Below are 27,304 nucleotides of genomic sequence, written 5' to 3' on the forward strand. Positions count from 1 at the left end.
TTGAGGGTCCTATAAATAGGTATGTGCTTGTGTTAGTATTTTGTGGGAGATTGTTCTTGTTTAGCTATGTGTGCCTGACAAGACTGTCAAGTTCGTTTTGTGTTTTTTATACGTTTTTGGTGTTTTTTCCTTCTTCACATAAATAAAAGAAGATGAGTGTACATTTTCCCACTGCATCTTGGTCTCAACCCTGACAACCGTGACACTGGGAGCCAGAAATCTTTCTGATTGAGAGGGGGTCAAATACTTATTTCCCTCATTAAAATGCAAATCAATTTATAACATTTCTGGCATGCATTTTTCTGGATTCTTTTGTTGTTATTCTGTCTCTCACTGTTCAAATAAACCTACCATTAACATTATAGACTGATCCTTTCTTTGACAGTGGGCAAACGTACAAAATCAGCAGGGGATCAAATACTTTTTTCCCCCACTGTATGCTCACTTTGGGGACCCTGAACTGTGTGGCTCAGTTGGTAAAGCATGACTCTTCAATGTCATGATTGTGCGTTAAAATCCCTCAAATGAAAATGCATGCACGAGCCATTGTAAATTGCTTTGGATAAAAGCATCCGCAAAATGGCATATATTATTATATTCTGAACTACTACTAGATGTAGGCTGTATCTGTAAAAGCGCATAATGATAGAAATGAAAGTAATGTTCAAGGCAACCCAGTACATCAAGGCAAAGTCAGACCGTAGCGGTGTGCTATGCTAGCTCACATGCTAGCCTTCTTGAGGGGTTGGAGAGGCCACCAATGTGATCATCAAGATGCTGTAGCCTATACATCTACACTGAGCAACAATATAAACGCAACAAGCAACAATTTCAAAGACTTTACAGTTATAGCTCACTGAGCCAAGACCTCAGAAATACATTTGTAGACCTCCACAAGTCTGGTTCATCCTTGGGAGCAATTTCCAAATGCCTGAAGGTACCACGTTCATCTGTACAAACAATAGTATGCAAGTGTAAACACCATGGGACTGCACAGCCGTCATACCGCGCAGGAAGGAGACGCATTCTGTCTCCTAGAGATGAACGTACTTTTGTGCGAAAAGTGCAAATCAATCCCAGAACAACAGCAAAAGATCTTGTGAAGATGCTGGAGGAAACGGGTACAAAAGTATCTATATCCACAGTAAAACGAGTCCTATATCGACATAACCTGAAAGGCCGCTCAGCAAGGAAGAAGCCACTGCTCTAAAATCGGCATAAAAAAAGCCAGACTACGGTTTGCAACTGCACATGAGGACAAAGATTGTACTTTTTGGAGAAATGTCCTCTGGTCTGATGAAACAAAAATAGAACTGTTTGGCCATAATGACCATCGTTATGTTTGGAGGAAAAAGGGGGAGGCTTGCAAGCCGAAGAACACCATCCCAACCGTGAAGCATGGGCTTAGCAGCATCATGTTGGGGGGGTGCTTTGCTGCAGGAGGGACTGGTGCATGTCACAAAATAGATGGCATCATGAGGGGGGGAAATTATGTGGATATATTGAAGCAACATCTCAAGACATAAGTCAGGAAGTTAAAGCTTGGTCGCAAATGGGTCTTTCAAATGGACAATGACCCCAAGCATACTTCCAAATGTGTGGCAAAATGGCTTAAGGACAACAAGGTCAAGGTATTGGAGAGTCCATCACAAAGCCCTGACCTCAATCCTATAGAAAATGAGTGTGTGTGTGCGAGCAAGGAGGCCTACAAACCTGATTCAGTTACACCAGCTCTGTCAGGAGGAATGGGTCAAAATTCACCCAACTTATTGTGGGAATTTTTTGGTACTTACTAATGTGTTGTACTGGGTTTGCCCCAAACATAACACTTTGTATTCAGGGAAAAAAGTTAATTGCTTTGCCACATTTCTTGCAGTATTACTTTAGTGCTTTGTTGCCAACAGGATGCATGTTGTAGAATATTTTTTATTCTGTATAGGCTTCCTTCTTTTCACTCTGTCAGTTAGGTTATTATTATTAGTAACTAGAATGTTGTTGATCCATCGTCAGTTTTCTCCCATCCCAGCCGTTACATTTTGTAACTGTTTTACTTAAAGTCACGATTGGCCTCATGGTGAGCGGTTTCTTTCCTTTCCAGCAATTTGTCCAGCCAGTGACAAATCTCAGTTTAATCCGTTTTAAATTCAGGCTGTAACACAGCACAATGTGGACAAATGTAAGGGGTGTAACTACTTTCTGAAGACACTGTATTCTGTTGGCAGAAATTCTGGTGGGATGTCCCTTTTTAATAATAAAAGAATCTGTGATACTCCTACACTGTAACTAATGGAACATAAATGTTTTGAATACAATGTCGTATGACAACACCCAAGATGACAGTCAACAAAACAGTATAGTTACCACTGCTGCTTGTCATAAGAGTAATTGTTTTCAATATTTCACCAAAACTATAGGCCCATAGCAGGTCAATGGCAGGCAGACAGAAAGGTTGTCATTCTGACAGAGGAGTCCTGCAAATGTATTCTTTCCCTTGCCAGCTGCAAGTGCTTTCAGACCTTTAGTTACAGAAAGCCTCGGAGTCACTCTAGCTATGATACGAGACTGCCCCTGGTGACCAAAACGCACTGTTGCATGGTAGACATGGTACTCAAATGAGTAAAGATGTACGAAAGCTGCTGCTTGTCAAGAAGTCCATGGCATACTACCTTACTGTGCTACCCACCCACTCATATACAGTGGAGTTAATGCATCGCTCGTTCAAGCTACCTCTATTTTTGTCTCTCTCACAGCCACGCTCACTGACGTGTTCATTAAGCTTGTCTTAACTGTGGCACTATCTCTCACTCTTCCCTTCTTCTCTCTCTTCATATCTCCCTTTCTGGCCCTTTGTCTATGTGAGTCTCTCTCTCCAACTCCCCCTTCTATCTCTCTCTTCCTCCCCCCTCTCTTACTCTCTCTTGAGAATGTATTAAACCTTTATTTAACTCAGCAAGTCAGTTAAGAACAAATTCTTATTTACAAGAAGTGTGGTAAAGGTTTAGTGTTTGCAGAAAGTGTCTGTGTTTGTCAGCGACAGCCTGACTGACAGAGAGATCTTCTCCCACTTCCCTCCTCTCCTTTCCATTCCTCTTCTCCCCTCTTCACCCCATCCTTTCCTCTTCTCCTCCGCTCCCATCTCCTCTTTTCACCCCTCCTCTTTCTTCCTCTCCTCTCTCCTCCTTTCCCTTCCTCTCACACTCCTCAATTAAGAGGACAGTGCTTACAGGGACCAATGACGTGTCCTTCTAAACCATTTCACCTGGGTGTAAAGTCTATTGAATACCTAAAGGATGTGGTATAGTGCTTAGTGCCATACCTACACCACTCATGTACCAGTATCTACGATTCACGTTCCGACCCACTTCCTATGAAACACTCTATTCCTATTATTCCCTTTGTCTCCTGTCCAATAAAAATATTAACAAATACTTTAAGAATTTTAGACAGGATATTGTGTTTAAAACAAGATAGTAGATTACCCTCACAGTGGAAACCGACATTATCTAAGTTGGTTTGTCAAGGCAATGATGTTTATTATGATCTTACAGAGAGTTGATGCTGGCAGACTGGCTTGTCTCTTCTGGAGGAGTTCAAGTAAATATTAAGAAAGACATTTGGAGTGCTCTCCTACTGTACTTATTCAAAGATAGAAGTAGAAAATGATTTTTCCATATTTTCTGGGTAGATTTATAAAAGCCTGTGGCATTTGTGGTGCTAAACATGATGTCCTGCTCTTTCTGAGATTCTGAAATTTGACATTGCCATTTTTGGGATGGAACATCTACACAAACTGTGTACAATGAGAACAACCGAAGGTGTTAATATCACAATCTCAACTGATTCAACTGAGGACATGATCTGAAAACAAAACAACCCTCCCCTCCAAAGAAAGATATAACACAAAGTTGAATGGGTTTATAAACTGGTATCCCTTTGGTCTCTGTTGAGATCTGAATGTAACATTTCTCCATGCTCCAAAGTGCAAGAATATAGGCCTACCATTTTACTGCTGTGCCAAAGCTTTAGATTGATACACCCCCTATCCTTCTCTCACTCTGCCCATCAAACTGTCAGTCAACCCACTTCAGTTCAGACGGAAAGCAACAACATGGAGAGGGAAAAAGAAAAGGGAGAAGAATGAAAGAAATAAAATATGGACCTAAAAGAGGCCTTTACGGTCCTGCTGTGCTGCACAGTGAGGTGGAGCCAGCCCCCACAATGAACAGGAGATATGAGCACTGTGAGTGTGTGTCCCAAATAGCACCTTTTCCCCTATGTAGTGCACTACTTTTGACCAGAGCCCATAGGTTGACATTTGGGACGCACGTTGTGACAGACAGGCCATGGCAGCCATCGAATTCATTGGGGACAAAGGAGACGTGTGAGAGGCAGCTGATTGACAGAGGGCCCATTTCCACTCGCACAAAAGACTGGAGAGATGAAGCAGATAAGCCACTCTCTAGACCTTTTGTGAGCGGGCCAAATGATAAGATTTCCCTTTTCGATTCCTACTTATGTGTGTATGCTGCATGGCGATGGACATACGTTTTTTTAAAGGTTCTTTTATTCCCCTTCTTTTTAAGCAGCTCAGATGTGACAGCTGCCTTTTCATTTAATCTCTGGTCTCCTTTGTCCCTTGGCTGAATTGAAAGCAGGATACTGGTGATAGGCTATAGGGCTTAAAGTGTGGCCCTCATCATGAAAAAATTCGATATACTCCGATATCCTCCAGGATCAGGTGCATTCTGCTGCATTCTGTAGAATATAAAGCATACTTACACATCAGAAATATCTAATTGCAGGTATCTTCTTCAAAAGCATAAAACTGCCAATAAATGTAATATCATGTGTTGTTCTTCTGCCACATTGAATTTACTTTTTTTCCAATCCTCAACACCACTAACAGTAAATTGTTGACACCTTATGGACCTAACCTACTGCTCTGCAACAGTACCCATTGTTTCTTGGAGAATATAACTACTACTAAATGCCTCATTAGTTTATTACATCTGTCTTATCTTATGATAACCCAAAATATAAGGTTATTCTTCTCTATTGTAAATTATTACAATTATTCAAAAAAAAATTATAACTTCACTCCTGGGCTACTGGGTGTGCAGGCTTTAGGTCCAGGTCTGCAGTAACACACCTGGTTTTGTTTTATGGTCCAGAGAGAAGACTTTGCTCAGTACAATACCTGAATCAGGTGTGTTAGTGATGGGCAAGAACATAAGCCTGCACACCCACTTACTGTAAATTGGTCTGGATGAGAGCATCTGCTAAATAATGCTCTTCGGTAATGTGAATGCACAAAAACACATATTGATACAATGATGTCTCTGTGACAGGGATGGAGTGGATAAAGAAGCACCTAGTCAGGTTAGAAGTAAGAAAGAGCATTTTCACATTAGAACATCAAAAAATGTATGTGGAAACCTTCAGTTGTCAAGAAGCAAGAAACAGGCCCATGATGCAATAATGGTTCACATCAGTATTTTCAATCTGTTATGTTTTAATCAGTGACCTTTACCACTGCACTCTGCTCTCTCATCACAAGCACTCAGTATTTCAGAGAAATTATTTAAATTTAAATAACAAAGGAACACAAAACGTACTCTGTTCGAGAAACGACCCAAAAGCAGATATGAAAAGTGCTACTGGCTGTTTAAGATATGTAAATGAAACGTGCTACTGAAGCAAGAAACGGGCCCATGATGCAATCATAGTTCACATCAGCATTTTCAATCTCTGATCTTTTAACCTATCCGTGACCTTTCCACTGCACTCTGTTCTCTCCTCTCATACGATAACTGAGCAAAAGCAGATATAAAGCTAGTGGTTTGTCACAACACATTAGCAGAGACAGAACGTGTACAATGACTTCTGTCACAAAGCTGAACATTCTACTGGCTGTTCTGATGGAAAACATCCATGATGTCTAAGAAATCTATCAGATTAAAATTATGCTTTTTACAACAATCTTGCTTTTTACAACTGTTTGATCTTTAAATCCGAAGCTGAAGAAAGCCTGCTTTTGTGGAACTCTTCTAACACTTCACCTGAAAATTCTGAATGCCGAATTAAGGGATCGAAATTGATTAATAACATTTCAACTATCCTGATCCAGAACATCACTGTCAGACACTGGACTATATAGGGCCGAGTGCTGGACAGCTGGCAAGGTGAAACTCCAGAAAAGCATCAACCTCAGTGTCTGCACTACTGAAGCTGTATAATCAGTTTATACGTATGTATGCTCATTTGGGAAGGAAATTGGACCTGCAGTGTGGGGATTCTTGGAGGGATGGTAACTTTACAGTCAGATGGCTCCGCAAGCACTTTTGGGACATGAACAAATCCGCAAAGCCCTTCATGGAGGAAGTAAGGGGCCGGGTGCTGCTGCCTGACAACGGATCCTCTCTCCATATGACCAACTTCACATTTAATGCCGGGTAGTGGAGAGACAGCGTTGTGTTTACAGTCAAACCATGTTAACGATCTACTGTATAAGGCAGTGTTAAGTCACCATTATGTTGGAAAGAAGGCTGTGCTTCCCTGTTTCAACCCTGACCCCAATGGGACAAAGACATGGTGGGGGAGAATCCTCAGTCATCAAGGGAAGCAGACATTGTACGTCGTGAATGAAAGATTGTAAGGAAATTACTCCCTAGTCATCCCATCACCGATGCTCAACAACTCAGGGTTTTATGATTGCCAGAAGAAGCCGCCATCAAGAGTCATCATATCATATTGTCTAATGGTGTGCCCTAAGTCTGAGCCCCTCAAAGAGTTCTTCTCAGAGGGAGGAGAGGTTGCCCTCACATGCAGCTGATGTCCCACAGTATGACAGGGTGAAGTGGTAGAGGAAGACTACAAAGGTGGGCAATGTAATTCTGGACACAATATGTATGGATAAGTATAAACAATTCCCTGACGTTTTGGAGGGCAGAATGAATGTACACTGCTCAAAAAAATAAAGGGAACACTTAAACAACACAATGTAACTCCAAGTCAATCACACTTCTGTGAAATCAAACTGTCCACTTAGGAAGCAACACTGATTGACAATAAATTTCACATGCTGTTGTGCAAATGGAATAGACAACAGGTGGAAATTATAGGCAATTAGCAAGACACCCCCAATAAAGGAGTGGTTCAGCAGGTGGGGACCACAGACCACTTCTCAGTTCCTCTGCTTCCTGGCTGATGTTTTGTTCACTTTTGAATGCTGGCGGTGCTTTCACTCTAGTGGTACCATGAGACGGAGTCTACAACCCACACAAGTGGCTCAGGTAGTGCAGCTCATCCAGGATGGCACATCAATGCGAGCTGTGGCAAGAAGGTTTGTCAGCGTAGTGTCCAGAGCATAGAGGCGCTACCAGGAGACAGGCCAGTACATCAGGAGACGTGGAGGAGGCCGTTGGAGGGCAACAACCCAGCAGCAGGACCGCTACCTCCGCCTTTGTGCAAGGAAGAGCAGGAGAAGCACTGCCAGAGCCCTGCAAAATGACCTCTAGCAGGCCACAAATGTGCATGTGTCTGCTCAAACGGTCAGAAACAGACTCCATGAGGGTGGTATGAGGACCCGACGTCCACAGATGGGGGTTGTGCTTACAGCCCAACACCGTGCAGGACGTTTGGCATTTGCCAGAGAACACCAAGATTGGCAAATTCGCCACTGGCGCCCTGTGCTCTTCACAGATGAAAGCAGGTTCACACTGAGCATGTGACAGATGTGACAGAGTCTGGAGACGCCGTGGAGAACGTTCTGCTGCCTGCTACATCCTCCAGCATGACCGGTTTGGCGGTGGGTCAGTCATGGTGTGGGGTGGCATTTCTTTGGGGGGCCGCACAGCCCTCCATGTGCTTGCCAGAGGTAGCCTGACTGCCATTAGGTACCGAGACGAGATCCTCAGACCCCTTGTGAGACCATATGCTGGTGCGGTTGGCCCTGGATTCCTCCTAATGCAAGACAATGCTAGACCTCTTGTGGCTGGAGTGTGTCAGCAGTTCCTGCAAGAGGAAGGCATTGATGCTATGGACTGGCCCGCCCGTTCCCCAGACCTGAATCCAATTGAGCACATCTGGGACATCATGTCTCGCTCCATCCACCAACGCCACATTGCACCACAGACTGTCCAGGAGTTGGCGGATGCTTTAGTCCAGGTCTGGGAGGAGATCCCTCAGGAGACCATCCGCCACCTCATCAGGAGCATGCCCAGGGAGGTCATACAGGCACGTGGAGGCCACACACACTACTGAGCCTCATTTTGACTTGTTTTAAGGACATTACATCAAAGTTGGATCAGCCTGTAGTGTGGTTTCCCACTTTAATTTTGAGTGTGACTCCAAATCCAGACCTCCATGGGTTGATAAATTGGATTTCCATTGATTATTTTTGTGTGATTTTGTTGTCAACACATTCAACTATGTTATGAAAAAAGTATTTAATAAGATTATTTCTTTCATTCAGATCTAGGATGTGTTGTTTAAGTGTTCCCTTTATTTTTTTGAGCAGTATATTTCACCCTTAGGTCTCTCTGGTCCTCTCTAACCTCTCACCAGAGGACAGTGGGACACTGATGTGCTCTCATCTCTGACCAGAAGAACATGGTCTGTTTATCAATAACTACAACCTTCTTCATTGAAGGGTAGAGAGACCCGTTTGGCATCGACTCCACATTCTATGCTGTGCACTCTTCACTGCTGGGCTGTGCTATGGGGATGGACTTTGCTGTGATCACTGTGAACCTTAAGACCAGGAGAAGAGACCAGGCTTCCATGAAGACCAGGAGAAGTTACCAGGTTTCCCCTGAAGATCATGAAGTCTGCAGCCAAGACGCTGGGCAGCAGAACAGCAGAGTGGAAGAGGAGAGTGAATAAAGGGAAGAGAGAGAGGATACTGAAGAGAAAAGAAAGTGAAGAATAAAGAGAGGACTTTAACATTTTATCTGTTTTTTCACTTGCTCAATCGATCCAGATAGGTTTAAAGTGCACATTCGGCTTTAAATAAAAAAATTGACAGTATTTTTGTGCATGTAACAAAGCTAATGTAATTGTGTAGGGCAGCTATACCTTAGCGCAAAAAATAGGAGTCTAGGAGTTTGGATATGTGAATGTACACCGTTTGTTTTTTTAGACATAAAGCATTGATATTGAGTAAGTCCCCCCCCCCACCCCACCCACCTGGCGTCCTACCTGGGTACATACCTGGCTGACTGGGGTGTCGGCGTGGAAATCGGCGATGAGGGCCGGGTCCAAGATGTCTTTAGCCGGGACCCAGCACCTCTCCCCAGGGCCATAACCCTCAAAGTCAACCAGGTAGTGGAAACCCCTGCCCTGTGGTTGAACCTTCAGGAGGCATCTCACCGTATATGCTGGCTGGCCACCGATGACCCGGGGGAGAGGGATGGGCCTGGAGACAGAAGACAAAGGACAGTGAGACACAGGCTTAATCCTAGACACATGGAAGGTAGGGTGAATACGGAGGGTACGGGGTAACACAAGACGGACAGCAGTGGAACTCAGGACTCTGGAGATGGGAAAAAGACCAATGAACTGGGGAGACAGCTTGTGGGACTCTACCCGAAGGGGCAGATCCCGAGTGTAAAGCCATACCCTCTGCCCAATGCGGTAGTGGGGAGCTGGGATCCGGCGACGGTCCGCTTGTCGACGATACCTGGAGTTGGTCTTGAGAATAGGGGGTGGAGACAATCACAGGAACAGGTGAAACAGATCAAGGCGTGACACATTATCCCATTCCACTACCGTTTGAAGATTTGTTTTTATACATGGAAGTAGACCATCAGGTTTGTTTAAGTGAGCTGTATTCACATTCTCAGTTGGAGTGCTGATCTAGTTTGGCCATTTAGATCCAAATCAAGAGAGCAATCAAGAGAGCGACGTCATCAGAGCGCGCAACAGGACACTGTACTGTCTACACTCGGTTTGATGTTTACATTAAAACTTATTCATTAAATTGATTTTAATCTGAATTAAAGTTTGGTTATTCCACAACGCGGTTAGCCTTTACGGCTGGGACTGCAATTTTCCTTTTTTTTGCGTGGATTCCGCGAGTGCTAGCTGGCTGTACTACAGACACCTGTCGTCATCGTGGGAAAGACTCATTGTTATCTTTTTGTAAAACAACTGGTTGCAGTATAGAGCCAATCTGGATACCAAGCAGATCCTGAGGGAAATTGACGAGTACCAACAGCTTTACGCTATGGAGGAACAACATACTCCTTCGTGGAAAGATCCGACCACCTCACAAAATAACTTCAACCCGACAAAAAAAAGAAAAACAGATTAATCTACAGACACGGACGATTTACTTACCATTGAGGTATGGCTAGTGCTCTGGTTGGAATTCATGCAACACTGGAAAAGTTGTGTGAGGAGGTAGCAGGGCTGAGGGGGAGCTTGGAGTTCAGTCAGAGTGAAATTCTCACGCTCCAAAGAGAAAACAAGACACTCACAGCCAAGGTAAAAATCCACGATTCCAACATGGATTGTCTACTCAGGGAAAACAGGGTGATGAAGGAGTCGCTACTAGACATACAAAGTCGTAGCATGTGTGAAAATCAATTTTCTTCTGGGATTCCTGAGGACGCGTCCAATAATCCAGAGGGCGCGATCAGAGAATTCATGCAATCCGCCTTGAAACTTCCAATAGAGACTGTAAACAAGGTGGCTTTCCACCGAGTACACAGACTTGGAGCTCGGAGCGACAAGACCAAGGGTCTCCGACCGATCATCGCAAAATTTGAACACTACCAACAAAAGGAGCTGATCAAAAGCAGGGGAAGGGAGCTTAAAGGGACTAAATTCTGTCTCAATGACCAATTTCCAAGGGAGATAAACGAACGTCGTAAGAGACTGTATCCGGTAAAAAGACAACAAAGGGAGAATGGTAAGCGTGTCTTTATCATTGTGGACAAACTCCTTATAGATGGACAGCTATTCCGAGACAGCTCCATAACACCGTGGCTGTACTAAATTCTACAGGGGACTTCAGGTTACGAAAAAAAGAAGCTATGGGAACTGTTTAAAATATCTGAACACTATGAAGTGGATATGAACACACACGTACTGAACTACATGCTTGCTTACACATACGGACTTATACATACACACACACCTGATCTCGCTCTCTTCTCTCACTCTCTCTTTCTCTCTTTTCTCTTCTCTTCTCCTCTCTCCCTCTCTCTCTATTGTCGAGAACTGTTTTATAATTTAATGTGTTTATTGTTTGTCTATCTTTTTTATGTATTTGTCTACAAGTTTATATATGTTTATGTAACAGTGTAGGTTCCGTCCCTCTCTTCGCCCCAACCCGGGCTCGAACCAGGGACCCTTGCACACATCAACAACTGACACCCCACGAAGCAACGTTACCCATCGCGCCACAAAAGCCGCGGCCCTTGCAACGCAAGGGGAACAACCACTTCAGGTCTCAGAGCGAGTGACGTCACTGATTGAAATGCTATTAGCGCGCACCACCGCTAACTAACTAGCCATTTCACATCGGTTACACTCACCCCCCCTTTGACCTCCTCCTTTTCCGCAGCAACCAATGATCCGGGTCACGGCACCAGTGTAACAGATGTATATCGTACTCTCCTTGCGTTGTGTTTTCTCCTAATAAATCACATCAGCCAGTGGTCCCAGTTGAGCATCATTTATTCCTGTTGTTAAATGAGAAACAGCACGGTAGTTGTGCAGGGCTTAATGATACTGATGGCTGTCGATGGCAAAAGCCCTTGCATCACATTTTCATACTGGGGTCACAAAATACAAAAATACAATACAAAATATAACATGTGTAAATACCTGCTGTTAAATGAGAAACAGCACGGTAGTTGTGCAGGGCTTAATGATACTGATGGCTGTCGATGGCAAAAGCTGTAGCATGAAGACAACTGTGTTAGCAGTGGGCTTATGTGACCATTACAACGGTGTATGCTAGCTAACACTTATCTACAGCAATCATATGCCAAAGCACATTCCATAAAGCCCCTCAATCCCTAACAGGTACCATATACCCACACATGTATAAATTAGTAACGTACAGCAAACTTGTACACATTGTAAAATATAAAATATAAAACAGTATTCAGAACGTGACCTACCCCTTGCATCACATTTTCATACTGGGAAGACCTGATGTTCGCGATCTCCCCCTATCTGCAAGCGGGGCCAATCACAACACACCTTATTGTCATCAGTTGAACTAACCAATATGAATGCTTGAACATTAAGTACACATTTCTTTAGAGGCAAGTGGAAACATAACCAACCCTGTTACATTTTCAACAAGCAAGGGGAAGACATCAAAATAGGGGCATTGGGGAATAATAACATATTGTACGGAATATATTTGTACTGTACTGAAGCCGTCTCTAGAGTAATGCAAGGTCTCTTTCATGATCATGTGAAACGTCAATTGCTATGGAAATGCTGGGATGTGTTTTTCAATTATGTTAAAGGTAATTATGATGCAACTATGATGGTGATACGATATGGATTACAATTATGAATATTAAGGCTATACGCACTACATGTTACACACATAGACACTCAAACATGCAAATTGGCAGAGTTATTATTTATTTGGACATCACACATTATAGTCTTACTCTTATATAGACATCATACACACTCTCATTATATCATATCCAATATCACACACATCAACCTACTCAGATTTGTTACACACATAATTTGTCTCAATTTTCTAACATCTGTGGCATTGGCTCAATGCAAACCGTCAAACAGGGAAGGGAATAAAAAAAAACAATGCTAGAACCTATTTCTTGAATTCTAAATATCAGACATTTGACCTTGATAATACCTCTGATGGCAGTAACTTTACAAGCAGTAATTGTGGTCAATTTAGCCTGAGAATAGTATCTCGTTATGGTAAGGGGTGAAATAAGTATAGCTAGTTATAATTGTAACGGTTTGGCAGATTATAAAAAAAGAAGATTAGTCTTTACTTGGCTAAAAGAAAAGTCATATAACATATACTATTTACAGGAAACTCACTCTACATCCTTAGATGAAGTTGCGTGAAAAAAAGGAATGGGGTGGTGAAATAATTTTCTGTCATGGACAAAGGAACTCAAAGGGTGTGATGATATTAATTAACAAACATTTTGATCTGAATGTGGAAATAATCAGGAATGATTCGCAAGGAAGGTGGATCCTTTTGAATATGAAAGTGGACGAAAAAGAGATTTGGCTCATTAATCTACATGGTCCAAATCAGGATGATCCACACTTCTTCGAAAACATTTATACCAATTTATTGAACTTACAGGCAACAAATGATCTAATCATTATGGTAGGAGACTATAACACAGCGTTAAGTACCTCTGGACCGTAAAGGTAATCACTCTACAAACTATCATCACCGTGCCCTTAAGGAAATCACAAATATTATGGGCACATTAGAAATAGTGGATATTTGGAGACTAAAAAACCCCGACCTAGTGAGATATACACGGAGGAGACTTAATCAAGCTAGTCGTCTTGACTACTTTTTTGTCTCTTTCACTTTTGCATCAAAGGTTAAAAAAGTTTTAATAGGAGACGGAATGCGATCGGATCATCATCTAATTGGCATTCACATAAAACTCTTATAGATTTTCCACGTGGATGGGGATATTGGAAATTGAATCAAAGTTTACTGGAGGACAACTTATTTTTAACTAAGACAAAAATAATTTAGAACTGAATTTTTCCAGTATAATATAGGTTCAGCAAATCCCCTTATTGTTTGGGATACCTTTACATGTACCTTCAGGGGTCATTCAATTCAATATTCATCAATAATAAAAAGCAGTTTCTGGCTAAAGAAACAAGACTAGCAAGGGAAATCCATGACCTAATAGTACAGGTAGATAGCAATAAAAACGATACTTCAGAGATACAAAATAAGTTAGAGGAAAAACAAAAAGAACTTGACAAACTTATTCAAGAACGATCTAATGTAATCTATTACAAAAATAAATCAAACTGGATGGAATATGGAGAAAAATGCACAAAATTCTTCCTGAATCTCCAATACAGGAACGCTAACAAAAAGATTTTCACAAACTCGTTACTGAAGACGGAGTCATCTATGATTCTCCGAATTATATTTTAAAAGAGGAAGCTAATTATTTTAGGCAGATGTTCTCTTTTCCTTCTCATCCTCTCGCACTGAATGAAAATTACGATAAGGAATTCTTTCCAAATAATCTAAAAAATGGAAAATTAACAAATGTACAGAAAGATCAGTGCGAAGGCCAAATTACAGAGGAAGAACTTTTTGAGGCTATTAAATCCTTTCAGTCTGGAAAAACCCCAGGGCTTGATGGCATACCAGTAGAGGTATATCAAGTATTTTTTTATATACTAAAAGCTCCATTGTTAGATTGTTTTAACTACTCCTATAGAAATGGCAGTCTGTCAGGTACTCAACAGGTAGGTCTGATTTCTCTATTATTAAAACAAGACCCAGATGGCAAATATAAAGACCCGGGCTATCTGTAACGGGTTGGTAGTCGTGGTGAAGGAATGAGGCACAGGAAGCAGCGAGCACAGGGTAGTGACGTATTTAATTTACACTCACACATAAAACAAATATTCCCAAACACAGGGGAGAAAACACACACGCCGTAAAACAGCGCCGACACGAACATGAGCCGTCAGTACCGAAATAATCCCGCACAACACGGAAGCGGACCAGCTAAAATAAATAGCCCCGCTAATTACCCAAACTAAACACAGGTGCACAAAACCAAAAAAAAGGGAAAACCAAAAAAGGGAATCAGTGGTAGCTAATAGGCCGGTGACGACGACCACCGAGCGCCACCCGAGCAGGAGGGGGCGCCACCGTTGGTGGGAATCGTGACACTATCTAAAAAACTGGAGGCCCCTTACACTTCAATGTTGTGATGCAGAAATACTAGCAAAATGCATAGCATTCAGAATTAAAAGGGTTTTACCAGGTAATGTTAGAAATAGAAATAGTACTGTTAGGAGATCTGGAGAGACCGGGTCAGTCAGGTACTAATATACTAATACTCTTAGTAGAAGTATTTATCTTCAACAATCAATCTGTAGATTCTATTCGATTAGATAGATTGAAATTGTACGTTAAACATCATAGCATAGTTGAAAGATATGTGTTGCGTAGAAACACGAAGTGGGTGGCCAGCAGAGATAGATGGGATGGGCTGAGGGAAGCTGAGGGTTGGTATGTGAAATTGGAGACAAGTGGGAGTGGAGTTGCTGTGTGAGAGAGAGAATGATGGTCAAAAGATAAAGGGGAAAAAAAGTCTAAATAAAACATAATAAAAGTACATTTGAATGACACTAAGTGGCAGTGTTTTTACAACTAATGAGGCTGATGCCGTGCAGGTGTTTGTACACATGCATATACACACACTCTCATTCAAATAAACACATACAAGAACACACACATACATGTAATAGTGCCAGACATGCACACAAACATATAAAGTAGGCATTGCTGTATGATTTCAGTTGTCCTTCATGTCCTTTGTTTTAAATTTATTATAAAAAAAGTGCATTGTTGTTTGCTGTTTTCTTCTGTTTTTTCCTTTTTTCTCTTTAGTTCATTCTCTTGGTTGTTGGTGCATTAGGGGGTTCTTGGGGGTGGGGAATGGAATTAATTGTATTTTTTATTTATTTTCTTCCGGGGGGGGACTGTGGGAGGGGTCTCGAATGGTTGAGGGACAGCTATTGGGGAACTTGGAGGGTTCGGGTTTCACAAGATTGTGATCATGAAAAAGGAAACTATGACATATTTTATATCACTATCATGCACACTGTCACGTTCGTCGTAAGGATGGGACCAAAACGCAGCGGGAATGTGAATACTCATCTTCTTTATTACGAAGAAAATCGAAACAAACACTTAATCAAAAACAACGACGAAAAACAGTCCTGTAAGGCACATGGAACAACTACCCACAAAACCCATGGAAAAACACCCCTACTAAATAGGACCTTCAATTAGAGGCAACGAGGAACAGCTGCCTCCAATTGAAGGTCAACCCAATAAACTAAACATAGAAATAGAAAAACTGGAACGAACATAGAAATATACTAACATAGAACATTAACCAAAAATCCCCGAAACACACTAAACAAACACCCCTTGCCACGCCCTGACCAAACTACAATAACAAACAACCCCTTTTACTGGTCAGGACGTGACACACGCACCCTCACACATAAGGATGGCTCTGTTGCGGAAAGACTGATACATGTTTGATAGTGTCTTGATGCTGTATTGTTTGTCCTTCATGTTCTAATACTTTAATGTTACCCCTTCCTTGTGTTTTTTGTAATAAATAATTATATATATAAAAATATTTAAGAAATAAGACAATGATCCAAAACACACAATCAAGTCTATATGAAAATAGCTAAAAAGCAACAAATTTGAGGTTTTGGAACGGCCTAGACAAAGTCCAGACATAATCCCAATTGAGATGTGGCAGGACTTGAAACGAGCAGTTCATGCTTAAAAACCCAAAATGTCGATGAGTTAAAGTATTTCTGCATGAAAGAGTGGGCTAAAATTCCTCCACTGCAATGTGAGCGACTGATCAACAACTACAGGAAGTGTTTGTTTGGAGTCATTGCAGCTAAAGGTGGCACAACCAATTACTGATTGTAAAGGGGCAATTACTTTTTTCACACAAGGGCATTGGAAGTTGCATAACTTTGTTTATGGAATATATATGTAATTGCTGTGTTATTTGTTCACTCAGGTTCCCTTTATCTAATACTAGGTTTTGGTTGAAAATCTGACAACATTCAATATAAAAAATACGTAAAAGTAGAAAACATTTGAAAGTGGGCAAATACTTTTTCACAGCACTGTAACTAGTACTCACATCTGTATTCATAAAAAGGTTTTGAAAGGCTGGTCAGGGCTCACATCAACACCACCATCCTAGATACCATGGACCCACTCCATTTCGCATACCGCCCAAACAGATCCACACATGACGCAATCTCTATTACACTCCACACTGCCCTCTCTCACCTGCACAAGAGGAACACCTATGTGAGAATTCTGCTCATTCACAGCTCAGCGTTCAATACCACAGTGCCATCCATGCTCTTCACTAAGGTAAGGACCCTGGGACTGAACACAGCCTTCTGCAACTAGATTCTGGACTTCCTGATGGGCTGCCCCCAGGTGGTGAGGGTAGGCAACAACACATCCACTATGCAGAACCTCAACACTGGTGCCCCTTAGGGGTGTGGTTTAGTCTCTTCCTGTACTCCCCGTGGCTGCGCATGACTCCAACACCATCATTAAGAGTGCTGATGACATGACAGTGGCAGGCCTGATCACTGATGACAATGAGACCGCTTATGAGGAGGAAGTCAGAAACCTGGCAGTGTAGTGCCAGGACAACAACCTCTCCCTCCACATCAGCAAGATAAAGGAGCTGATCGTGGACTACAGGACACGAAGGGCCGAGGACGCCCCATTCACATCGAAGGGGCTGTAGTGGAGTGGGTCGAGAGCTTAAAGTTCCTCGGTGTCCACATCACTAAGGATCTATCATGGTCCATACACACCAACACAGTCGTGAAGAGGGCACGACGACACCTCTTCCCCCTCAGGAGGCTGAAAAGATTTGGCATGGGCCCTCAGATCCTCAAAAAGTTCTACAGCTGCACCAGTGAGAGCATCTTGAATGGCTGCATCACCGCTTGTGATGGCAACCGCAAGGCGCTACAGAGGGTAGTGAATACGGCCCATTCATGTCCTCTATACCAGGCTGTGTCAGAGGAAGGCCCTAAAAATGTCGTAATTAGTACCGATGCGCCAAGTCTAGAACCAACAAGAGCCTGAACAGCTTCTACCCCCAAGCCATAAGACTGCTAATGAGTTAGTTAAATAGTTAACCAAATAGCCACGCGGACGATCTGCATGGACCCTTTTTGCACTAACTTTTTTGTCTCATCACATATGCTGCTGCTACTGTTTATTGTCCATTCTGTTGACTTGTCACTTTATTTCTAGTTATATGTGTATATCTATCTCAAATAACTCGTACCCCTGCACATCAACTCTGTACTAGTACCCTGTGTATATAGCCAAGTTATCGCTACTCATTGTCTATTTATTATTACTTGTATTATTACATGTTATTACTTTTCTATTATTTCTCTATTTCTTTCTCAATTAATTGTTGGGAGGGGCCGTAATGAAACATTTCACTGTTTGTCTGCACCTGTTGTTTACAAAGCATATGACACATACAATTTGATTTGATTTGTAATGCATTGAAATTGCTGCTCCTCATTTTGATAGGAACGATCAAATGTTTTTTCTTATCCATTTTAATCTTCTGTAGCTAAGATATTTGTACACTGACTGACTGTATACTGTAGCCTATTCTTCTACGTAGGCCATGATGAGACCCAGCGTTCAGATGCCATTTTTATGTGAGGTGTGATGTCTTTGTATATACTGTCATCTACTGGCCATATATGAAATTGCGTAACATTATATTTGAACATCCTTGTTATCCAGGGGGCGCTAAAACCCGGTTCAGACAGTAGTGTTTTGTAAGAAAGTGTCGATTGCCGAGTGATGGAATACTTTGCTCCATGCATGCCACAAGAAGAATAAGGACAATTTACAAGATTACCATTATTGTTGTTTTAGACTTGTAATATCTCTTCGCGTAAAACGGGTTATTTGTTTGGTGCTTCAATTCACTAAATCGCTTTCCAGCACCAGCTTGTCTTGAGAAGGTGAGTGTTGTTATAACAGCAACAGATCTAAGCTAGCTAATGTAGCTAGCTAGCTATCTTGATAGGTCAGACAGATAACGCCACAAATGTATTTATTTTTATTTTTATTTAACTAGGCAAGTCTCACAAATGATAGCTAGAGAAAAACTGCTAAGGTTATTCTGAAGCTCTGTCGTTGTTGTCACATTGTTTAAATATGCTCTGTATGTCAATGAGCGGGCCACCAAGAAAAACAGGCTAAACAATGCCACTGGGACAAATCCATCATGGTTACCATGATAATATCTGTCGTGCTCAAGAAATGATTCCATGAGAGCAACAACATCTGAAGCATTTGTTTAGAAAGTTCCATATCATATGACAACAAAAACAATGGAGTAATAGGGGTTAATAGTTTTGGGGGGGTTATGATAATAAGGTACAGTTGTTCTTTCATTAAGAACATTTATGTACATCCAAATGAATAATTTTATTAGTTGAAATTACAATGTGCACTCTGACCTCTCTGAACTGGAGCTTGTGAGGGCTTCGTTCCTACATACCAAGCTACTCCATGGTACATTAGCCGTGTGTCGGCATAGAATTAGGTTACAGGTTATGATATTTTGCATGAATATCAGTTGATGAAATGTGATGTGTTTCAGGTGTCTTAAGTGCCTTGACTGAATCAGAATTGGCCCACTGCCCACCCCAGATGACTGGCTGGGGTGGTTTTAAGAGCCATGACTGAAGCACTAACCATATCTTAAAGTTCACAGACCGATATAGCAGGGTTGGCCTGGATCTCTTAGGCCTATTAGGTCTGTTGAATGATTATAGACTTGGAAGAGATGCTTGCTGTGTTTTGCTTCATAGTACAACACACACACATACCTCAAGGAGATTCAATCTGCTCTTGACCCTGATACATTAAGTAGGGTATAGCATGATTGTCCTGCAAAATAATGAACAGGTTTTCATTGTGTTGACTAACTTCACATTTGATCGCTGCTGGGGGAGTTATGAATGGAAGACATTAGACTAGTTGAATTTCATCATGAATAGCAGTTTAGAATAGGATACAAATAAGGTCCAGTGATAATACTGCAGAGAATGTATGATCAACTGTATGATTTCCTTTGCCGGTCTTGCCTTTTTAAAGTCTCTTAACGTACATGCGGACCAGGTTTATGATATTGAGCCCTATGTATAGGGTTAATGTGGTAGTAATATGTCTGTTATAGTGAATACTCTCTTTCCCCTCCCTGTCTCCCCAGCTCCCAGCCACCATGGTGGTAGTGCAAAGCTACTGTGAGGCCAGCGCTTCCATTTCCGAAGCCTGGCTGGAGGGCGGCATCTCGCCCTGCTTCTACTTCACCCTGGTGCCCACTGTCCTGCTTACCCTCTCCTTCTTCTTCGGCGCCTTCCACTGCGTCTGTTACCGCCGCTACGGCACCGAGATGGAGCCCAAGTTCGTGCCGCGCTCGCGCCTCTATGGCCTCCAACTGGGAGTCTCCCTGCTCCTCCTGCTGCAGTTCCTAGGGGGGCTGGTGTGGAGGGCCGCCGGGGGAGGGGAGCTCCCCGGCTACGTGGTGCTGTACGGCTGCCTGTCCATGCTGGGCTGGGCCTGGGCCGTGTCCCTGCTAAAGCTGGAGAGGAGGTGGGTGCTGGTGAGGGACCGGACAAGGGGCCACAGCACGGTGCTGCTGCTCTTCTGGGCTGTGGCATTCTCAGCGGAGAACCTGGCCTTTGTCTCCTGGGCCAGCCCCTACTGGTGGTGGGGCCTGGAGAACACACAGCAGCAGGTGAGAGAGGACCAGCGGTATTGTTGAGGGTTTAACATTATAGAATGTCCCCAATAGAGCTGACGTGACTCCTCACTCTATATATCACTCAAAGAGACACGTCTGTTCTACATAATGTATTTATATCTGAATGTTTCACAACCTTGCCTACTGAATGTGGCACTGGGGTCTGTTCAGGAGGGTGTCGTGTTAGAGGAACTTCAGATAGAAACGTATTTGTGTAGAATAGACATGTTTATCTGTCAGGTTAAGTTGGAAATGGTGTTAGATCTGTTCCTTGCATTTCTGTCTGCATCGTTTGAAACGTTCCACCTCTTTGAATGAACCCCACAGCTCATTCCACAGTGAGGATGAACTGCCATCCCACTCCCTAGTTTCATTTGAGGTTGTTAAAACATTGACATATAATGTTACTGGCTATTAGTATTAAACTTAACATTGAGTTTTTACATTTCAACACAACACTAATAATTGTTAGTCTACCCATAGGGTGTGATACTGTATCTGCGTAAATGGGACACATAGGCTAGGTTTTATGTTTCTTAAATCCCATTTCGTAATGACTGTTGTGATTGTTAAAAATAAAATATAATATAATATATATATATATATATATATATTATATTATATATTATATTATATTATATTATATTACATTACATTACAAAGCAGTTTCTCGCAAGAAGACTGCTAATATAGAAACTGGCATTCCAACCATGACACAACAGTGAAAGGGGGCGGAACCATTATCATTAGTCAGCTATGAGTAACTCTAGAAGTGCTGAGTCATTGCCCTATCTTGTCATTCTACATCCCTCTCCCTCTGGCCATGCCCCCAAATATACATTTTGTAACCAATCAGATCACGCCTTTTCTTAGTCCCACCCTGTGGCTGTCATTGGTCGTCCCACTCAGCATGACTTTAGGTTGTACAAGTCATGTCTGGAAGTATGGCTGTTTAATATGTCTCCCAGTTGTGTTCAACTGATGCATTCTGAATGCATCTTCATTAGCTTTTTACCAAGCTTTCACCATCTTCGTTCTTCCAATGGGTTGTTATACCACAAAGTATATGACCCGGTCCACTGTTTACTTTGTGTCATATGTGCTGTATTTTACTTTGTACAGTCAGTCTGACTGTAGCCACTGACTCACCTCTCCTCCGATCCTGAATGATCCAACAACTCCTGAGTATATAACTTTTGAATGATAACCTCGGCCTCACAGAGCAGACTTGATGACAAATCTGCTGATGTTCCCTTGAGCAATGCACTTAACCATAATTGCTCCTGTAAATCGCTCTGGATAAGAGTGTCTTCTAAATGACTTAAATGTAAAGTGTATGTGTTGAATGGAGTATTGAAATATGTTTTTTTCTGTGTTTTATGCAGTTATGCTTGTCAGTCAGCACTTATTTAAAGGAATACTACACTCCCATTTTTAAAAATTTTGATTGCTGACGTGCACCATTTGCGATTGTGATGGGATTGTATTAACAGTCCCATTGGGATGGAATTATCAGTGGACAACATACTAAAATATAGTATATGAGTGCAAGATTCTTTTAAAGAGTCAATCTGTAATTGCTACATCCATTTTTGGACTAATGATCTATATCCATTGATTCAATGAAGATTATAACTTATGGAATGCCTCATCAGAACCCAAAATATGAGCTTGTTTTACTTTAATGTTTATAACATTGTAAATGTAAACAAACAGTGTATAACCTCTAAAGATGGTTAAAACTATAATGTTGATACCGTGGATGGTCAGTCCTTGCATCCATAGCTCTGTCTATGTATTTGAATGGTTCCATTTCTTCAGGCCATTCCCTCAGCTTTTTACCAAAACTGCAGATTGCCCCTTCAAAGGTTCAGTCATGACTTAGCATTTTTCAATCATTACCTCAGGTGGAATTTTCTCTGTGGTTGATGCGCTACATCGGCACAGGAACACTCTTCTTCCTGGGCCTGAAGGCTCCGGGATTACCACGGAGACCGTACATGCTCCTGATCAACGAGGACGAACGTGACGTGGAGGGCGGCACTGACCAGGTAACCTAGTAATGAAATCAAAGGTTATTTGTCATATGCGCCGAATACAACAGGTATAGGCTTTACCGTGAAATGCTTACTTGCAAGCCCTTAACCAACAATGCAGTTTTAAGAAAATAGAGTTAAGAAAATATTTACTAAATTAACTATTAAAAAAACACAATAAAATAACAATACAGGGGGTACCAGCACCGAGTCAATGTGCGGGGGTACAGGTTAGTCAAGGTAATTGAGGTAATATGTACAGGTAGTTAAGGGTAAAGTGACTGCATAGATAATAAACAGCGAGTAGCCGCAGTGTAAAAAAAGGTATAGATGTCCTGGATGGCAGGAAGCTTGGCCCCAGTGATGTACTGGGCCGTACGCACTACCCTCTGTAGCGCCTTACGGTCGGATGCCGAGCAGTTGCCATACCAGGCCTCGACGCAACCGGTCAGGATGCTCTCAATGTTGTAGCTGTAGAACTTTTTGAGGATCTGGGAACCCACCAATCTTATCAGCCTGAGGAGGAATAGGCATTGTCATGCATTCTTTGCGACTGTCTTGGTGTGTTTGGGCCATGATAGTTTCTTGGTGATGTGGACACCAAGGAACTTGAAGCTCTTGACCCGCTCCGCCACAGCCCCGTCGATGTGAATGGGGGCGTGTTCGGCCCTCCTTTTCCTGTAGTCCATGATCAGCTCCTTTGTCTTTCTCACGTTGAGGGAGGTTGTTGTCCTGGCACCACACTGCCAGGTCTCTGACCTCCTCCCAAAAGGCTGTCTCGTCAGTGATCAGGCCTTCCACTGTTGTGTCGTCATCAAACTTAAGATGGTGTTGGAGTCGTGCCTGGCCAGGCAGTCATGGGTGAACAAGGAGTACAGGAAGGGACTAAGCACGCACCCCTGAGGGGCCCTCATGTTGAGGATCAGCGTGGCAGATGTGATGTTGCCTACCCTTACCACCTGGGGGGTGGCCCGTCAGGATCCAGTTGCAGAGGGAAGTGTTTAGTCCCAGGGTCCTTAGCTTAGTGATGAGCTTTGTGGGCACTATGGTGTTGACTACAGCTCAGCATTCAATGATCAGCATTCTCACATAGGTGTTCCTTTTGTCCAGGTGGGAAAGGGCAGTGTGGAGTGCAATTGAGATTGCGTCATCTGTGGATCTGTTTGGGCTGTATGCAAATTGGAATGGATCTAGGGTTTCCAGGATGATGGTGTTGATGTGAGCCATGACCAGCCTTTCAAAACACTTCATGGCTACCAATTTGAGTGCTACTGGGCGGTAGTCATTTAGGCAGGTTACCTTGGCTTTCTTGGGCACAGGCACTATGGTGGTCTGCTTGAAACATGTAGGTATTACAGACTCGGTCAGGGAGAGGTTGAAAATGTCAGTGAAGACACTTGCCAGTTAGTTCACACATCCTCTGAGTACACTTCCTGATAATCTGTCTGGCACCATGGCCTTGTGAATGTTGACCTGTTTAAAGGTCTTGCTCACATCGGCTACGGAACAGCTGGTGCTCTCATGCATGCTTCAGTGTTGCTTGCCTCGAAGTGAGCATAAAAGGCATTTAGCCTGTCTGGTAGGCTCGCGTCATTGTGAAGCTCGCGGCTGGGTTTCCCTTTGTGGTCCGTAATAGTTTGCAAGCCTTGCCACATCCGACGAGCGTCAGCGCCGGTGTAGTAGGATTCTGTCTTAATCCTGTATTGACGCTTTGCCTGTTTGATGGTTCGTCTGAGGGCATATCAGGATTTATTATAAGCATCTGGATTAGTGTCCCGCTCCTTGAAAACGGCAGCTCCATGGCTTCTGGTTGGGATATGTACGTACGGTCACTGTGGGGACGACATCAATGATGTACTTATGGATGAAGCCGATGACTGAGGTGGTATATTCCTCAATGCCATTGGATGAATCGTGGAACATATTCCAGTCTGTGCTAGAAAAACAGTCCTGTAGCTTAGCATCCGCTTCATCTGACCACTTCAGTATTGAGCGAGTCACTGGTACATCCTGCTTTAGTTTTTGCTTGTAAGCAGGAATCAGGATGATCTAAGTTTTTATTTTTTTCTTCTGGTTGTACAGATGACATGTTGGTAGAAATTAGGTCAAACCGATTTAAGTTTGTCTGCATTAAAGTCCCTGGCCACAACCCTTTTTGTTGTTGTTTATTGTCTCTGTCTGTATTTATTAAGTTCACAATAACCCCTAATATCTCTATCTGTGTGCCAGCCCCTGTTGGATGGGGCAGAGGAATCCCAGTCTACCTGGCAGGACTTTGGGCAGAAGGTGCGTCTGCTGGTGCCCTACATGTGGCCCAAAGGCAGCATGCTGTTACAGGGCCTGGTGGTGCTCTGCCTGTGCCTGCTGGGTCTGGAGAGGGTCATCAATGTCTTCGTGCCCATCTACTACAAGAACATTGGTGAGAGAGCATCCCTCGTTTCGCAACATCTGCCCTAGATCCAGCTTTTATCTGGATTCCTTTTTAAATTCCTACTTGTTTGCTGTCACAGCCTTATTGGTTGTGTTGCAGGTTGTCTTTATTGGTGCTGCACTGCATATTCTCAGAAGTATTTTGTGATATCATTGCGGCTGACATATGATAATCTGCCCAGCAAAACTGCAGAAAAGATGACCTGGGACTGTCAACACTTTTCAAAACCTCTCTCTCTCACTCTCATAGTGAATGAGCTGACTGATGGAAGCAGCTGGAAGACCTTGGCCACCACTGTGTGTGTCTATGTCTTGCTCAAGTTCCTGCAAGGTGGAGGGGCAGGTGAGTGCAAGGCTCTAAAGTGCGACTAATTTGGTAAATAATACTTTGCTGTGCGACTACATTTTATTTTGGGAGCACTGTGCAAGTATGAAAAAAAATCTCCCAGATAATTCTTGTAATGATAAGACTTAGCCGTACCGTTGTTTCTGAGTGCCCTAGAGAAACAAGCGAGTGCAGATTCGTTAGCGTCCTTGTTGCACCATTACTACAGCGAAAGCGGCTTGTTGCTAGCCCAACCAGGTCAAAAGATCTGACCCGTATTACTGCCGCAACATTTTTATCTTCCTATAGCGGATAGCTGGGACCACATTTAACATTCATAAACCATGTTGTGGGCCGTTTTAAAACTACTTGCAAACCATTTGTTGACACTTTGTTCTGTCATGTTACTGCATTGGCTTGGTAGCTTACAACCTGGTGACTTGACCAGTATATCCAGACATTTGGGGGCACAGAAAGAAAGGAAAAGGGATAGCTTCTTCAGGAGATCAATGAATATCAAATCAAATGTATTTATATAGCCCTTCATACATCAGCTGATATCTCAAAGTGCTGTACAGAAACCCAGCCTAAAACCCCAAACAGCAAGCAATGCAGGTGTAGAAGCACGGTGGCTAGGAAAAACTCCCTAGAAAGGCCAAAACCTAGGAAGAAACCTAGAGAGGAACCAGGCTATGAGGGGTGGCCAGTCCTCTTCTGGCTGTGCCGGGTGGAGGTTATAACAGAACATGGCCAAGATGTTCAAATGTTCATAAATGACCAGCATGGTCAAATAATAATAATCACAGTGGTTGTCGAGGGTGCAACAGGCCAGCACCTCAGGAGTAAATGTCAGTTGGTTTTCATAGCCAATCATTGAGAGTATCTCTACCGCTCCTGCTAGAGAGTTGAAAACAACAGGTCTGGGACAGGTAGCACGTCCGGTGAACAGGTCAGGGTTCCATAGCCGCAGGCAGAACAGTTGAAACTGGAGCAGCAGCCTGGCCAGGTGGACTGGGGACAGCAAGGAGTCATCATGCCAGGTAGTCCTGAGGCATGGTCTTAGGGCTCAGGTCCCCCAAAAGAAAGAAAGAGAGAGAGCGAGCATACTTAAATCCACACAGGACACTGGAGAAATACTCCAGATATAACAGACTGACCCTAGCCCCCCGACACATAAACTACTGCAGCATAAATACTGGAGGCTGAGACAAGAGGGGTCAGGAGACACTGTGGCCCCATCCGCTGATACCCCCGGATAGGGCCAAACAGGCAGGATATAACCCCACCCACTTTGCCAAAGCCCAGCCCCCACACCACTAGAGGGACATCTTCAACCACCAGCTTACCATCCTGAGACAAGGCCGAGTATAGCCCACAAAGATCTCCGCCACGGCACAACCCAAGGGGGGGCGCCAACCCAGACAGAATATAGCAATGAATGAATGAGAGATATCTTGGATGTCATCCTAACAAACCTGACTTTTTAAAGAGACCGTGTAAAACGTTTTATCTAATGCATCTCAAACAATATGGTGTATTTGCAGACCGCAATTCGAGGCATTTTCTGATCAGGAAACGTCCATTGGTGCCTGCCATTGGTCAATTCTGGTGTTATGCGACGGATGGTTTCTCGACACATGATTTGTTTACATAGCAGGTTAGGATAATTAACGTGGCAGGTTAGGTGAATTAGCTTGACAGGTTAGGAGAAGACTAAAGTTAGGAATAGGGTTAGGCTTAGCTACAGTGCTACAGTTGTCAACAACTGTTGTCCCCGACGTGAAAGAAGCGGCCAAGGACCAATGGCGAGCAACAATGGGTGTAACTTGATATCAAGAAACGCCTATATATATATATATATATATATATATATATATATATATATATATATATATATATATATATGCGGTCTGCAATTACACCCT

General features: G+C 42.9%; 1 protein-coding gene across 1 annotated transcript in view; it reads left to right on the top strand.

Moving 5' to 3' along the window:
• The first annotated feature begins 18,592 nt into the window (after positions 1-18,592).
• LOC115195930 (ATP-binding cassette sub-family B member 6, mitochondrial) overlaps positions 18,593-27,304 on the top strand; it is a 30,175-nt gene continuing 21,463 nt past the window's right edge. The window contains exons 1-5 of the mRNA XM_029756286.1: positions 18,593-18,798; positions 20,055-20,582; positions 22,496-22,639; positions 24,854-25,043; positions 25,305-25,397. Coding sequence (XP_029612146.1) covers positions 20,067-20,582; positions 22,496-22,639; positions 24,854-25,043; positions 25,305-25,397 — 943 coding nt within the window. The 5' untranslated portion in view covers positions 18,593-18,798; positions 20,055-20,066. The remainder of the gene's footprint in view (positions 18,799-20,054; positions 20,583-22,495; positions 22,640-24,853; positions 25,044-25,304; positions 25,398-27,304) is intronic.

The sequence above is a fragment of the Salmo trutta genome, chromosome 6, assembly GCF_901001165.1.
Source record: "Salmo trutta chromosome 6, fSalTru1.1, whole genome shotgun sequence".
Classification (NCBI taxonomy): domain Eukaryota; kingdom Metazoa; phylum Chordata; class Actinopteri; order Salmoniformes; family Salmonidae; genus Salmo; species Salmo trutta.